This window comes from Panthera tigris, chromosome D1, assembly GCF_018350195.1.
Source record: "Panthera tigris isolate Pti1 chromosome D1, P.tigris_Pti1_mat1.1, whole genome shotgun sequence".
Taxonomy (NCBI): domain Eukaryota; kingdom Metazoa; phylum Chordata; class Mammalia; order Carnivora; family Felidae; genus Panthera; species Panthera tigris.
In genome coordinates, this window is record NC_056669.1 from 75,033,555 (window position 1) to 75,048,663 (window position 15,109).

The 15,109-nt window shown below is 49.6% G+C and overlaps 1 protein-coding gene across 2 annotated transcripts in view; it reads left to right on the forward strand.

Annotated features, from left to right (window-relative positions):
- NAV2 (neuron navigator 2) overlaps positions 1 to 15,109 on the forward strand; it is a 324,615-nt gene that overhangs the window by 256,140 nt on the left and 53,366 nt on the right. The window contains exons 13-19 of one of the 2 annotated variants that reach the window (XM_042957640.1): positions 2,293 to 2,584; positions 3,332 to 4,034; positions 6,692 to 7,159; positions 7,832 to 7,897; positions 9,278 to 9,322; positions 11,774 to 11,934; positions 13,648 to 13,836. In XM_042957640.1, the coding sequence (XP_042813574.1) occupies positions 2,293 to 2,584; positions 3,332 to 4,034; positions 6,692 to 7,159; positions 7,832 to 7,897; positions 9,278 to 9,322; positions 11,774 to 11,934; positions 13,648 to 13,836 (1,924 nt within the window). The remainder of the gene's footprint in view (positions 1 to 2,292; positions 2,585 to 3,331; positions 4,035 to 6,691; positions 7,160 to 7,831; positions 7,898 to 9,277; positions 9,323 to 11,773; positions 11,935 to 13,647; positions 13,837 to 15,109) is intronic. The other variant, XM_042957639.1, reaches the window with a different exon arrangement.

Consider the following 15,109-nt stretch of genomic DNA (forward strand, 5'->3'; position numbering starts at 1 on the left):
ACTTCCTAGAGTGCATTAGAATGGGTCCGGGGGCGTCTGGGTGGCTCAGTCGGTTGGGCGTCCGACTTCGGCTCAGGTCATGATCTCACGGTCCGTGAGTTCGAGCCCCGCGTCGGGCTCTGTGCTGACAGCTCGGAGCCTGGAGCCTCCTTCGGATTCTGTGTCTCCCTTTCTCTCTGCTCCTCCCCTACTCATGCCTGTCTCTCTCTGTCTGTAAGAGATAAATAAATGTTTAAAAAAAAAAAAAAAAAAGAATGGGTCAGAATGTACTTGAACATAAACTCCAGGAAATCAAGGACTTGGACTTGTTCTTATTCATTGTAGTATTCCTAGTCCCTGTAAGTTTGCCTGGCATCTAGTGGCACCCGGTAAATATTTGTGGATTGAATCCTTCCAGAGCCAGTCTCTTTCCTGCCTCGGGGCCTTTGCATGTACTCTTTCCTCTGCCTGGCATCCTCCTCCCTAAACTCTTCTCAGTAAGTTTCTTGTCACTCTTGAGGGCACTTCTTCCAAAAGGCCTTACCTGACTGCCATCCCCCACCCTCATCATCATCGTCTAAATTACATCAACGTACTTCACTCGCATACTCCGTGTCCTTTTTCATGTAAGATTCTTCATAATTCACGACAACTCATTTATTTGTATTTATCCAACCTTTACCTCTTTCACTGGATTGCAAATGCCAGAAGGGCTAGAGATTAGTCTTACCCACAGATCCTCAGACCGTCCATGGTGCCTGGCAAACAGCAGACAGCTGAGGATATTCTGGTTGAATTAACAAACTGAAGTGTTGACAGGAAGGAACACGGGCTGTGGTAGTTGGGACTAGGACTGGGAGTGGGTAGCTTTGGTCTCAGCTCGTCTGTAAAACTGAGGGGTGCTGTCCTTACCTTCCTTGACCAGAGAGTGGTCAGGATCAGAGATCATTCTGTTGAAGTGTGCAGTACCTTGAAAAGCTTGTGTTCTTTGGTCCCCTGGTTGAGCTCCTGCTCTGTGTTCGGATGTGGGAACACCCTGTCTTGTGTCCCTCGCCACAGGTGAATGGGGAGCTTCCCACAGTCAGGGAGTGAGCGTCCTGTCCCCCTCCTATTTCTGGCACCTAGTACCCAGAAGGAACTCAGTATATGTTTGAGGAATGGCGAAACAAGCGAAGCCACACACAGGGTGGCCGTGATGGATGAGAGGAATTTATAAGGGGTGCGGGGTTGGGTGGGGGTGGTAGAGAGGCCACGGTGCTGACAGGCGATTTAACTGGGGCTGCTTGTCTGTAGTTAGCTTTGTCTCATTCGGCAGTGTGTCTGCGGAGGAAGGCACGGGTACTACTCTGGGAGGAAAGGCATTAGGCCAGATTCTTGCCAGGTAATCATTCTCATTTCCTACCCTGCTGGCATTGCCCACCGTTGGTATTTGAGTATAGCACACACAGGAGGTGTAACTCAGGGTGGCCACCTTAAAGTGTTGCTAACTCCCATCCCCATTCTCTGTACTGTTTCTCCCCCCTGGCATCCCCCCCCCAACTGGCCCCAGCCCCCTAGGGAGGCCCCCAAAGCATTCTGGTTAGCTTTGCGCTTTTTCACCGCAGTGAATCATTAACATCACACTTCTGTCCCCTCCTGGGTTCCATGGCCAGCAGGTCAGGGCTCTTCCAAAGAAAGCTGGCTAATTATATCCCTTGTCTGAACAAAATCCCACAAGAGGAGCAAAGCGGTGGCATATAAATGGAGCCGGGTGGGAGCGGGCACCTCTGACTAGCACGGGCAGGGGGGTGGGGGGAGTGGCTTTTGAGGATTTGTTTCCTCCCAGCCCCTCTCTCTCCCTGATCTGTGTGGAACTTGCAGCCACCCTCGCTTGCTCGGGCTGTGTGTTAGACTGTGGTGCTGTGCTGTATTCAAAGACTGCTGCCAGTGGAGTGATAGGAAGACGGCAGAACAAAGGGAAACAGGGCAGGAGGCTGGATGCTGGATGAAGATTGGTCTCCAGAGTTAGAAGCCAGGTGGCAGAGAGTTGGCTGAATTTTCCCCACGTCTCCATCTGCTCATGGTTCTCCTCCGTGGGGCTCTGTCCCCCTTAATCCCCTGGCCCCTCCTACTCTCCCTCCGTACTCCCTTCTTGGACATAGTTATATCCTCTACTTTCCTTGAACCAAAACAGGCTTTCTAGCAAGATAACCAGACTGCAGAGGCCCAAACATTTTCAAGTATTTACCTCTCATCGTATTGGCATTTTTACTCTGGGCTGAGGGGCTCCTGGCCTGGCATTTGGGAAGGACTGATTCAGAGTCTCATCCACAGACCGACGCTGAGAAGCACTCACAGGTGGAGAGGGGTTCCCTGTGGTCGGGCGATGATGTCAAGAAGTCAGACGGAGGGTCAGACAGCGGCATAAAGATGGAGCCAGGGTCTAAGTGGAGGCGGAATCCCTCGGATGTGTCTGACGAGTCTGACAAAAGCACGTCGGGCAAGAAGAATTCTGTCATCTCCCAGACGGGCTCGTGGCGACGAGGCATGACGGCTCAGGTGGGCATCACCATGCCCAGGACGAAGGCGGCTGCCCCGGCAGGCACGCTCAAGACCCCAGGCACTGGTGAGTAAGAGGTTGTGCCGTCTCACCTCTGCACTTGTCGGTCTGAAAACCAAAACTGCAGTTTCTCTAGCGAGAACTTGACCTTGTTTGTAAGTCCCCATAAATGCTCAGGTATTTCTTCTTAGAGTTTAGACTCTGCTATTAACCAGCTTTCAGAAAGGTTCACATCTCTACCTTTTTCTAAGCGGAAATACATAAGTGTGCAAGCCTCAAACTCCAAAGGTGGTCCTGCTGCTGAGACGTGTTGATTTGGTTTCACCATGTGCTAGGGAAGAGCCAACATGCCCCAGTGCAGGCTTTTCAAGGGCACGTGTTGACGAGCTGTCTTCATGTCGAGTTAATGTTGTCTGTGATTTAGGGATGTGTGTAAACAAAGCTGGTGTTTTTGCAGGAAGGCAGAGGGTGCTGTTAGGGACAGTATCTTAATGGACAGAGAAGGAGAGGTCAGGAAAGGGCAGGATCTCTTTCCCAGACATATCAGTGATTGGCTGGCTTTGCTTTGTCCTGGGTAAATTTAGACTGCTTTTGCAAAGGAACGAAACAATTGACATCTCCGAGAAGGCTCACGGTGACAGTGGTAGGCTCGATTATCTTTATAAAAAGCTCTTTCCTTTGCCTCCCAAGGCTACTGCTTTCCCCAAGGAAAAAGTGAACCAGTTCTTTGGAGGAGGGGAGGGTTTTTAACAAAAGCAGTCGTACAAGCTGGCTTCTCGGTTTGCAAGCTAACCTTGCTGCTCTCTCTCTTAGGAAAGACAGACGATGCAAAGGTGTCTGAGAAAGGAAGGCTGTCTCCCAAAGCCTCCCAGGTGAAGCGGTCCCCGTCTGACGCAGGCCGCAGCAGTGGTGATGAGTCCAAGAAGTCCCTCTCGGGCAGCTCCAGGACGCCCACTGCCAATGCCAACAGCTTTGGGTTCAAGAAGCAGAGCGGCTCGGCCGCTGGTCTGGCCATGATCACAGCCAGTGGTGCTACCGTCACCAGCAGGTCGGCCACGCTGGGCAAGATCCCAAAGTCGTCTGCGCTCGTCGGTCGGTCTACCGGCCGGAAGACGAGCATGGATGGGGCTCAGAATCAGGACGATGGGTATCTGGCTCTCAGTTCCCGGACGAACTTGCAGTACCGGAGTTTGCCCAGGCCCAGTAAGTCCGCCAGCCGGAACGGGGCTGGGAACAGGTCTAGCACCAGCAGCATAGATTCCAACATCAGCAGCAAGTCCGCAGGCCTGCCGGTGCCCAAGCTGAGGGAGCCTTCCAAAACGGCCCTGGGCAGTTCTCTGCCGGGTCTGGTCAACCAGACGGATAAGGAGAAAGGCATCTCGTCCGACAACGAGAGTGTGGCTTCCTGTAACTCTGTGAAAGTGAACCCAGCATCCCAGCCTATGTCCAGTGCGGCTCAGGCTGCTCTCCAGCCAGGGGCCAAGTACCCCGATGTGGCCTCTCCCACGCTCCGCAGGTAAGGGGGTAGACGGCACTGAGCAGAACTAGTACATGGAATGGCCTCCTGAATGAATAATTTTTTTGTGCCTTGGTGAAAAGAGCTTCTGTTTTTCTCCACTTCTGTTTGGTTGGATCCTGCCAGCGGTTTTGCAGTCAGTTGATTATTTATATTTTCCCATATTGGGATGAAAAACCTGAGTCAGCATCCTGGGTTTGAATCCTGGGTCCACCTTAAGTAGCCACCATGTATCCGTTCTTAACCATTTGCTTCAGTTTGCTCATCTGTAAAATGGAACACCTACCCGAGAGTGCTTGCGAAGATTAACCTGTGTAGCCATATCTGGCCCATGGGAAGTACGCAGTCAAAGCTGGCTACTGTCCGAGATGAGATCTTAATATACCCCTAGACCCAGGTGGGTACAGAGGGAAAGGCAGAGGGCTTTTTTACCCCCTTGTCTTACTAGTTCTGTGGGTGAGATTCTTCATCATTATGCCAGACTGTGATCTCAGCCAGATCCTTCTCTCAAATAGCCCGGTATATCCCCCACCTACTTTTTTTCATACTGCATGCTTAATTCCAAATTTGTCTCTGAAATTTGAGCTTCGTTTAAAAAAAAAAAAAGAAAGAAAAAAAAAAAACCTTTTAAAGCAGAAGTGTTTCTGAAAAAGAGAAATTAATTTCTTATTACCTCAAAAAGACATTCTCCCTAATTTCCACACCGAATGGAAATTCTCATGTGAAAATACTATTATTTTTTAAACAGGTCCTTTTAAATTTAGACAAATTCTATTTGTTTATATTGCCTCGTTATAATGGCTACCGGACCGTCCTCAAACTGCAGCCGCATAGGGCAGAACTCATCTTCCCTGGAAATGTCTTATCACAGGAAAGAGTAGAAGTCCCAAGAATAAAAAATTAAGTCGCGAAAAATAAAAACTACGTGCACGTGTATGTATTTGAGGGCGAATAGGAATGTTTGAAAAGACTTCAGAAGAAGCCTGCCATGTGAAAGGTATAATGAAGCAGTTCACTGGTCTTTGTCTGGACTTGATTATTAGAATTTCAGTAATGATTAATTTTTCAGGGGAAGGTCCTCTTGAGCTGCTCTTTGTTGTTTTAGCAGATTGCCTTGTAAATGAAAGTTTTCTCTGTTTCTTGCCTCAAGTATTATATGTAATATTCACTCTTTGGTATTATAGATTTCCTTTAGTAACTACAAAGGTATTTTACTAGACCCTTAGGCTACTGTAATAGAATACTGGAAAATGCATGCAGATTCTTAGGCTCTAGATCGACTAACTTTCAGCCAATGCCTGTTAATTACATTTTTCCTAAATCATTAAGAAGTGTTCTCAATTCTCTCTTTGTGCATTAGTATGGAGAGGAGAAATCTTAGATGAAGCGATAAGCTCTCTTCAAATGATTTGAAGGACTAGCAGACAAAAAGTTGGGCTTCCTCTGTGTAGTGGAGAATTAGGGACAATGAGTAAAAGCGAAAAAGGTAGATCAGATTTCGGTTTTCTAGTGGTTGGGAAGTGCTTGACAATGGAGGGTGTTACCCTTTGAAGTAGTGAGGTTCCTGTTACTGGAAGTATGTAAGCATTCTAAAGCCAAGATTCCTTGAGCAAGAGGCTATTTCATTCTCTGATTGTCATCAGGCAAAAGTGTTTTCTAATGTGTCACCAGATACCCAAGTGAGGACTGATTTATGTGTGTGGATGTTTGTTTTTACAATAACTGGGATTTCTAAGGACTCTTCCAGAGAGAACAGAGATCGGGATCATACCATTGAGTAGCTGGCTGAAAGGCAACCTGCCCATCATAACACATAGTAGTTTCATCCCTTTGCAGAGATGCACATTCCACAAGGATTTTGGAGGACAGAATTATTTGTGTTACTAGAGCACATACCCGCCCTTTGACTTGAAGACAGTTCTTCCACTCTTACTGGAGAGCCCTGTTGCCAAAGGGAGAGACATACGTGCCGTTTCCTGTTTTTGGACAGCACATTTTTGGTCACGGGCGGGGGGATGACTTGGAATGACATTTCTGTCACAAAGACCCAATGTGTCTGGTCTAACATCTTGTGACCCCAGCAAGATCTCTCTCTAGATCCCTGGGTAGGACTAGCCACCCAGCTTTCAGACCGGGTGTTCACGTGAGCGTAAATCTCTGAAGGGCCCATCCAGACCTAGACTCGTGTTCTTGACTGTTCATGTTGTCCTTAGACGCCAAAGCACCCGAGTCCCTTGGAACAGAGCTGTCATAAACTGAGCACCTGCTTTGTCCCTGGGGTCTCAGATACAAAGATGATTTTGGTAGCTCTTTTCCCTCTAGATGTTTCCTGGGCCAGGCAGTTTCCCAGCTACTCCGTTTATGGAAATAGAGGGAAGTAAGATCCGGGGCCACCATGGCTAGGCCTTAGAAATTATTCTGCATTGCCCTTGGGGTCTCGGCTGCAGCTTAGCACTTGAAGCTGGAGCCTTGTGATGGCCGGTGTCCAGGCCCGCTGCGTGGCGGCCTTTCCCAACGGAGCACCGTTTCAGTGGCGATGACCGTGCCCCTCCCCAGGATTCCCACCGCTCCCGTACCTGTGCCCCACCCTCCTTTAACTGCTCGGCGCCCCCTTGGTGCTGGGTGTCCGACCCGCACAACCCTTTGTCTCTTCACAGACTCTTTGGTGGGAAGCCGACCAAGCAAGTGCCCATTGCCACAGCTGAAACCATGAAAAACTCGGTGGTGATCTCCAATCCTCACGCCCCCTCCACCCAGCAAGGTAACTTAGAGTCCCCCTCAGGCAGCGGCGCCCTGAGCAGCGGGAGCAGCAGCCCTCTCTACAGTAAGAATGTGGATAGCAACCAGTCTCCTCTAGCCTCCAGCCCCAGCTCAGGCCACTCGGGCCCCTCCAACAGCCTCACCTGGGGCACCAATGCCAGCAGCTCCTCGGCGGTCAGCAAGGACGGCCCGGGCTTCCAGTCCGTCAGCAGCCTCCACACCAGCTGCGAGTCCATTGACGTCTCCCTGGGCAGCGGAGGGGGCCTGAGTCACAATTCCTCCACGGGCCTCATCGCCCCCTCTAAAGACGACTCCCTGACCCCCTTCGTCAGAACCAACAGTGTAAAGACCACACTGTCGGAAAGGTGAGTGCCGTGCACCTGTGTCTCTCAGAAGGACACCTTTCCAGCAGTCCACGGGTTATGTTAGGAGTCCCGAGCGTTCATTCCCCTTTGCCTGGAAGGCTGCGCTCTTTCTAACCGCTGCTGTCTTTCCACGGGGAAGCCCGTTTGGGATGGAAATAAGCTCTGCTCTGCTTCCTGTCATCTTTTCCCGCGTGATTATCCTCCGTGCTTGGAGGTGCTGGAAGTCTCTTGGGGGCAAGTCTCACGCTTCCGTCTGAAACGGCATTCCGCCTTTGAGGTCCTTCCTTTTTATTCTGTTCGCTCATCAGCTGCTTGTTTGCAACCCCCCCCCCCCCCGCCCCATGATCGTGCAGGCAGAGTAGGTGGCCGGCTGGCCGTGGCGTGGGTGGCAGAAAACTCGAGGCGGCTGGGTGGATTCGGTGGTCATCACGGCAAACACCCTCCTACCGAAGGGTTGCCAGCCCGAGCAGCAGGGCATCAAGAGGCTAAAAGCATCCTCAGTGCTCTGGGTTCTGCTGCAGTGTGGTGTGTGTTAGTCTCTCCACATAGGCAAGAACGCCGGGAACAGCACTGGGAATGAGAAGAATGTTCTAATCGTTGTGTGTGACCACACCTCCCCTTTCTTCCCGTCTAACGTTCCTTCTCTTATTTTCCACCTGCCTGGACTTCTAGCCCTCTCTCTTCCCCTGCCGCTAGCCCTAAGTTCTGCAGAAGTACTCTGCCCAGGAAACAGGACAGGTAATGACATTGTAGGCCGGGGACCGCACCGAGCCTCCGGGTCCCTCTGCCCGTCTGTGTCGAGCCAGACGTCTTGTGTGAGGCTGTTGGCCTGAGGCTTCCGCTTGTGTTTGTGGCTCTGGTGCACTCTGTGACCCCAGACATGCCAGTGAGGGTCTGTTCCGCTGTCCACTGAAGCCCCGGAGGCAGTGGGGTCGGGCTGGCCCCTCTCCCTACCCAGCTTGGGACCTTGGGACCGGGACGGCAGAAGCTCTCACCTGCATCTCAGCCTTCCCGTGGCATGTTCCTGCTTCCCGGCTTCCCACCCTTTCTCCCTCATTTCTCCCCTCTCCCTCCCAGCCCAGAACGGATCTACCACCCACCGTGCGTGCCACTCGACCCTCACCTTTGTCTCCCCCACCCCTACTCCCCACACAGCTGGCCCTTTTCCCTGGAAAAGTCCTTTGCTGCCCTTTGGCTGTTGCGTCTTGCAGGCTGTTGTGTTCTGTGTGCCCATTTCCCGTAATGATAACGAAAAAGAATCCGTGGAGTGTTGAGGCTTTACAAACTAAGCGGCTTGTGTGCCCCCAGCTGCCCTGTGGGTGGGCCTCAGAGATGGATACGGACCTTCAATTTGTGGGGGAGCCACAGCTTGGCCAAGCATAATAACCATATGTTGTTTTATGCTAGGGAAAAAAAAAAATAATGAAAACCCTCTTTACCCCGTCAACGGCAAAAACTTTGCTTTTCGTTGGACTCACAGACCAAGCTTTTACACCCTTGTTCTTTGGAAATGCAAATGCCTTGACTTTATCAGCCAGCAAGTTGTAACCTGCCCCAGCTCGGCCAGGGGGGGCTCAGCTCCCAGATACGCCAAGCTAAGAGGGACCTGGAATTCACTCTGTTACAGATGAATTCCAAATATGCAGACCGCTGGCCTCTTGAAAGCCTCCAGCAAGTCCCTTCTCTCGCTTGGAATCATTGTCAGTGGCATTTAAGGCTGGGCCAGGGTTAGGGGTGCAGGGAAGCTGGCATCTCTCTCCCCGAGAAGCAGTGGTGGTAGGACAAAGGTGGGTGACTGGGCAGCAGGAGGTGTGGGCTCTGCTTCGACGTGGGGCGGCCCCTGAGTTGTGCTGTGAGCCTGTGGCAAAGGAGGAGGAGTCGGAGTTGAGTGGATGCCTCGGGCCTCCTGGTGACTTGGGGGAAGGTACGGACTAGGGTCAGCCAGCCCCAGGATTAGGCTTCTCTTGTTTCCTGTGGATGTGTTGCATGTGCAGCTGGATGAGGGAAAACTCCCTGGTGACGTGAGTCTCTTGCTCCGTATCTTCGGCCCCTCCTCACCTTGCCTGCTTTTCCCTGCGCTTCTCTGAAGTTCTCATTTTTGTTTTAACTCTCCTACAGTGACCCGCACCTTGATAGGAACACTTTGCCTAAAAAAGGACTCAGGTATCTGTGTTTCCTCCTTGCATCCATGCCATCCGGTGTGGCTTTGGGGCTTGGCTGTGTGACTCTCATGGCTGGCGGGGGTTCGGGCTGGGCTGGGGTCCCTGCTTTGGCCACCGCAGCGGGGCCTTCTGAACGATGGCTCCCCTGGCACCTCTCATTCCCCTCTCTCCATTTGTTGGCTTTTTTTTTTTTTTTTTTTTTTTTTTTGCTTGAGCAGAGGCTGTGCTTTTTCAGGCTTCCTGTGGTAAAAAACCATCTCACGAAGGACATCCCTGGGCAAGCCCAGAGAGCAGTTACTGCTACTTCTGGGGCCAGTGGGTTTAATCGATGAGCTCTTCACCATGATCATTCTGTTCACGGCTGTCTTCCAAAAGAAAGGACATGACTTACAGCATGTTGGTTTGTTAGCCAGGACAAGGGCAGAGGAGATAACGATTGCCCTCGAGTTTGAAAATACTTAACTTTTCGGCCCGCAGAAGATTGCCAAAGACAGAGCCTTTGCGCTTCCTAAATGTTCTGATCAAAAGGTGTGTCAGTTTTCAGTGCCCAACAAGAAAGCATGGCTGTGATTGGCTTTGGCGTAAAGAAAGAAAAGACTGCCAGGAAGGAATGCCCTTCCATTCTTTCTAAGTCATGGCTCACTTTTGGGTGGGTGTCCTGGTTAAACAAGATGCTGTAAGTTCCCCATTGCTCACACCGTCTCCTTCACTGTGCCGGCCAGCGGGACCCCAGTTCTAATGCCTGTCCCGTGGTCTTATGGTCGCAGCTGTCACTTCTCCTGCTCCTTAAACATCTTGTTCTCTGTAGCATTTGCTGCACCCTGCACTAAGCATTAAGTGCTTTCGCAAAAAAAAAATGGAACTTGGAATGAAATGTTTCATTGCTGTCATGTATGTCTGTAGTTAATAACCTGCCGCTCTTAAGGCCGAGAGCTTTTTGAACAGTAATGCGAGGTAGGTATCAATGCTGCCTTTCAGTAGGAGCTCAAGGAAAGCCAATTCTGAGAATCTTAAGAATAAAAGTATTGAAAATTTCCCAAAGGACGTCCTGTGGGAGGAAGTTCAGCACCGTGGCCATAGAGAGGGGGGAGTTGGCAAGGCCTTTTGTGCTTAGCAGTTTTCTTCATGCCTATGAGGGCTGCTTGTGAGTGCTTCCATGATGGCCACTCTTCATAGGAGTCTGACACTGATGCCCCACTGTTGCCCTAAGAGGAAGCTAACCCCTCTAAATATGAATATTTTGAAATGATATATGTGTATATATGTTTCTGCAGCAGACCTAATCTATCAAAGTGATGCAGCTCTGGGGTTTTTTTAATTATTTAAAAAATTTTCAGAATAGGGCTACGTGCTAGGCTATCTTCATGCAATCGATGTGACCTAGAAAGTTGAATGTCCGTCAACCATAGCCAAAACATTAAGGGAGAAACTTTTTTTTTTTTGTCCCCTCCCACTCTGCCTCCCCCTCCTAGCTCCCTCCCTCCCCACACATTCATGTCCGATGCCAAAACACCAACAACTCTTTTTCTTGAGTCAAGTGAAACCCCTCTGTTGACCTAATCAGTAGTGACCCCATGGTAATCTGTATATAAGTCCAAAGGCACACTGGCCACTGTGCATTTCAGAAATTTGAGATGCTGCCCGCGGGCATAATGCGAACAGCATGGATTTTGGAATCAGACATACGATGGATTGGAATCTCAGCACGTGATTCGAGGCAGGCCCTCCCCTTCAATGAATATAAAATGGGAATGACAGCATCTGCCTTGCCGGCTGGGTTGGAGGCGTTGGCAAGATAATGTCTGTGAAGACCCCCAGCACATCAGAAGCTTTCAGTAGGCCATGACCAGATACATTTCCTAATAAAGGAGGAGGTGGGCCAGTGACTTCCGTGGAACCCAGTGATTTGGGGTTCCTTTTATGGAGACTTCTCTGATAATCGATTGCAGCAAGGACTGTAAGCTGGTGTCCTCACGCCTTCCATGACGTGTCTGGTTTCTGATACACGGGGATTCATGGCTACTTGCTTGCGCTCTAGAATGCAGATGCCATGAGCTATCTAATTAAAACGTCCTCGAAGCTCTGACAGCAGCTCATTTTGTTGCTTCAGTCCTGTCAAGGTGGGGGCTTTGAAATGACACTATCATGAATCAACATGCTGCAGATACGCCCAGTGACGGCTCCTTTGAGCGTTTACCGGTCTTGCCTTCTTGATGTATTCCCTCCAAACTGAAAGGAATTACAGTTTTCCCCAAAGGCAGCCAAGTAGCAAAAAGGGTTTGGAGAAACTTCATAAGTTTCAGGATGTGGAGTGATGTGGGTTTTTTGTTTTTTTTTTTAACATCATCTTTGGATCTGTATTTCTTTTTTGTATGTTTATCATCGGCTCCACAGTGTTCATTTTCATAAGCGCTGTTCATAGTTAATCCCAGCCTAACTTCGGTCTGTCCAGGTATACTCCCACCTCCCAGCTTCGCACACAAGAAGACGCAAAAGAATGGTTACGGTCCCACTCTGCGGGAGGCCTACAGGACACCGCTGCCAGTTCCCCTTTTTCCTCTGGCTCCAGTGTAACTTCTCCCTCTGGAACAAGATTCAACTTTTCCCAGCTTGGTGAGTAGCCTCTGATCATTAGCTGCGCTGATCAGTTCCATGGGGCAGAGGTTACTCTTCTGTTGTGAAAGAGGCGTGTGGTCACATCTTTCTCCGTGTCCGATCAGCCCTCAGCAATGTGGTTTGATTATAGGAGATTGGTGGCAAAAGAAAGCGGAAAAAATGGAAGAGATTTTGGTACTCTAGTCAGTAATTCATTTACGTGTTTGTTGTAAGTAGGGTAATAGCAAAGCAAATCGTTCCATTTTTGAGAAGAATGTATTCCATTTCTAAGACCTCTGAAGATGTAAGTTTCTATCTGAAGAAATAGTAGCATACCCCATGTTTGGTCATCTGTATTGCTCTGTTAAGCTGGAAAATAAAGATCAGGTTTTGAGTGAACAACTATTCTTGGAAATGCCTACTACTGACATAATGCTTTGACTGGCACAGTGGGGAGAGGAAAAGAATTTGTAACACAGTCCCTGATGACATGTTAATGGATTCTTTTTCAGAGGAACAAACACACCCACACAGACTCATAAATAGGGTAAAAGAGAACAACCCAAAGCTTTGTATGAAACCATGTAATAAAAACTGAATATGATCAGGTAGCAAGTATTAGAAAAAGAGAAGATCAGTCCTGGCTAGAATCACTGGGAAGGGGGGCCCCTGGGTGGCTCAGTTGGTTAAGCGTCCAACTCTTGCTTTCGGCCCCTCCCCCACCCAAAATAAATCAGTAAACATTCCTTAAAAAATGATTGGAAGGATGGGAGCTCACTCTTCAAAGACCGATGGGGGGGAATCATCTTGCTCAATCTCCTCTCACTCTTCAGAGGGCAGCCTTTTCTGAATATTGTGAATAATAAACACGGAATCTTTTTTTAATATTTATTTATTTTGGGGAGAACAAAAGTGGGGGAGGGGCAGAAAGAGAGGGGGACAGAGGATCCGAAGCAGGCTCTGTGTTGACAGGCTGACAGCAGCGAGTCCTGTGTGGAGCTTGAACTCCCGAAATGCGAGATCATGACCTGAGCCAAAGTCAGATGCTCACCTGACTGAGCCACCCAGGTGCCCCAAAACACAGAATCTTTAAAGGACAGGTGTGGCTTGTAATCAAGTGAGGCTTGACTTTTCATTTTTAATTAACTGTGAATGGATACTTTGGAAATACTGTACTGTACTGAAATGGAAAGGACTTTTAATTTTAAAAGCTCGTTTGAGCCAAGGTGGATGTACCCCTTTGCACTGAAGCTCTTTGGGGCACCCTTACCAAGTGGGCCCTATTGGAGGCAGCGAGACCTGTGTTCATATTGTTCCTTCCCGGAGTAACTCTTTGAGGCAAGAGTTTCTTGTCATGCACAAATGCTTCCCGTCTGATCAAAAGCCTGGTTGGACTATTTTGGGCTTTGGCTGTAGAGGGAGTTGTTCCAGATGAGACCAGGGAGTAATTAGCTCATGCCTGGAAGGTGACACCAGCTTGTCCGAACGTGCCAAATTGGAAAGCTGAAGCCCAGAGCCTTGCTTTGGAACTGACCCACCTTTCCTCCCTTATTTTTAGCTCTCAGTTTGTTATTCACATGCTGGTGTGACTACCTTCTAGAAAACAGACAAGGGAGGGAAGTTGGCATGGACAGATGTGGCTGATACCAATCAGTCCCCTCGCCGTCCCCTTCCAGGATTTGCACAGAGACGTGAACTTCCAACCTTTCGGTTCCTTTCCTTTTATTCCAGCAAGTCCCACCACTGTTACCCAGATGAGCTTGTCCAACCCAACCATGCTGAGGACCCACAGCCTCTCCAATGCCGATGGGCAGTATGACCCGTACACTGACAGCCGATTCCGGAATAGCTCCATGTCCCTGGATGAGAAGAGCAGAACCATGAGCCGCTCGGGTTCATTCCGGGATGGCTTTGAAGAAGGTAAGCAAGGAGGTTTACCATCTGAGGTTATGCAGTGTGGTTAATTGGCCCTCCACACCAAGTTCATGACCTGAGAGCCCACCTCTAAGGGTTTCCAGCCAGCTGTCTCACTCACTCTGGGGGTTGGGGCTGGGGAGCTCTGGATAGCAGGGTCTGGCTCGTCATTGACCTCGCAGACTTCAGGGAAGAGGCTTCTGAAGAAACATGAGTGAACTTGGAGCTGACCAAGTTCCACTCTGGGCTTCTCCCTCTTGGACTCGGGCCACAGCTTCTTGGCATGTGCCTCCATCTTGAGGTTCCGCTGCTGGCTCACCATGTTGGCAGAGTGAGTTTCTGGAGAGTTAGTGCATTTCCCTGTGCTGACGCACCCTTGTGGCTCTCTGGGGGCCTGTGGGCAGCTCCAGAAGTTTCTGTCTCTCAGTTTATTAAGTTTATTCGGTTAAACCCTTTCCCTTCAGGTATGCCCTTTTTCTTCTTTGCTCACAAATTGTGAATACGTTGGGTCGGATCTTTATGTTTTGTTCATTTTAATCAGAATTTTGGGAGAACATAGCTGTGGGCTTCTTTGCCAGCTGTCTTCCTAACTCGGTTCATCTCTCTGTCCCTTTGTTCTTTCACTTAAGGTGGGAGCTAGGGAAGCAAGCAGTCAAAATGCTGTGGAGGGGCATCAGCCCCACCCCTGAAAAGCTTCCTGAAGGTGGGAATGACAGGACATTAGAATCAGTCCTCATTTGACTAGTGGTTAAAAAGATGGAGGAAGACTTTGAAGGTCTGAATCTAGCGCCCCAACTTGGGTATATGATCTTGGACGGGTTGCTTCGTGTCTCTGTACTTCCTTTTTTTGTTTTTTGTTTTTGAGAGTGGTAATAGAAACCAGCTCATGAAATTATGAGAATTCAATAACATATACAAATGTTAACCCAGTAACATTATACGTCCTAGGCTGTAGACTCAGTGTCAGCCGAGATGTCTTGGCAGTTAGGCAACTAGGAGTCCCTAGCTAGGGGATGGGGACTCCCAGAGCAATTGAAGCCCAGGCTAAGGCCATAGCTCTAGTTGTGCCTTGTGCGTGCGTGCGTGTGTGTGTGTGTGTGTGTGTGTGTGTGTGTGTCAGTGGCAGAAGAGAATGTGGAGGAGGGGAGGGTGTTAGGGGTGTTTCCCCCTACTCCCAGCCCCTGTAAGAGTGGGAAAGTATATGCCCAGCATCCTTCTGGGAGGAGAGAACAAACTTGTCTTAAGAAATCCCTGAACAAATCAAGAGGGAAAGAAACCG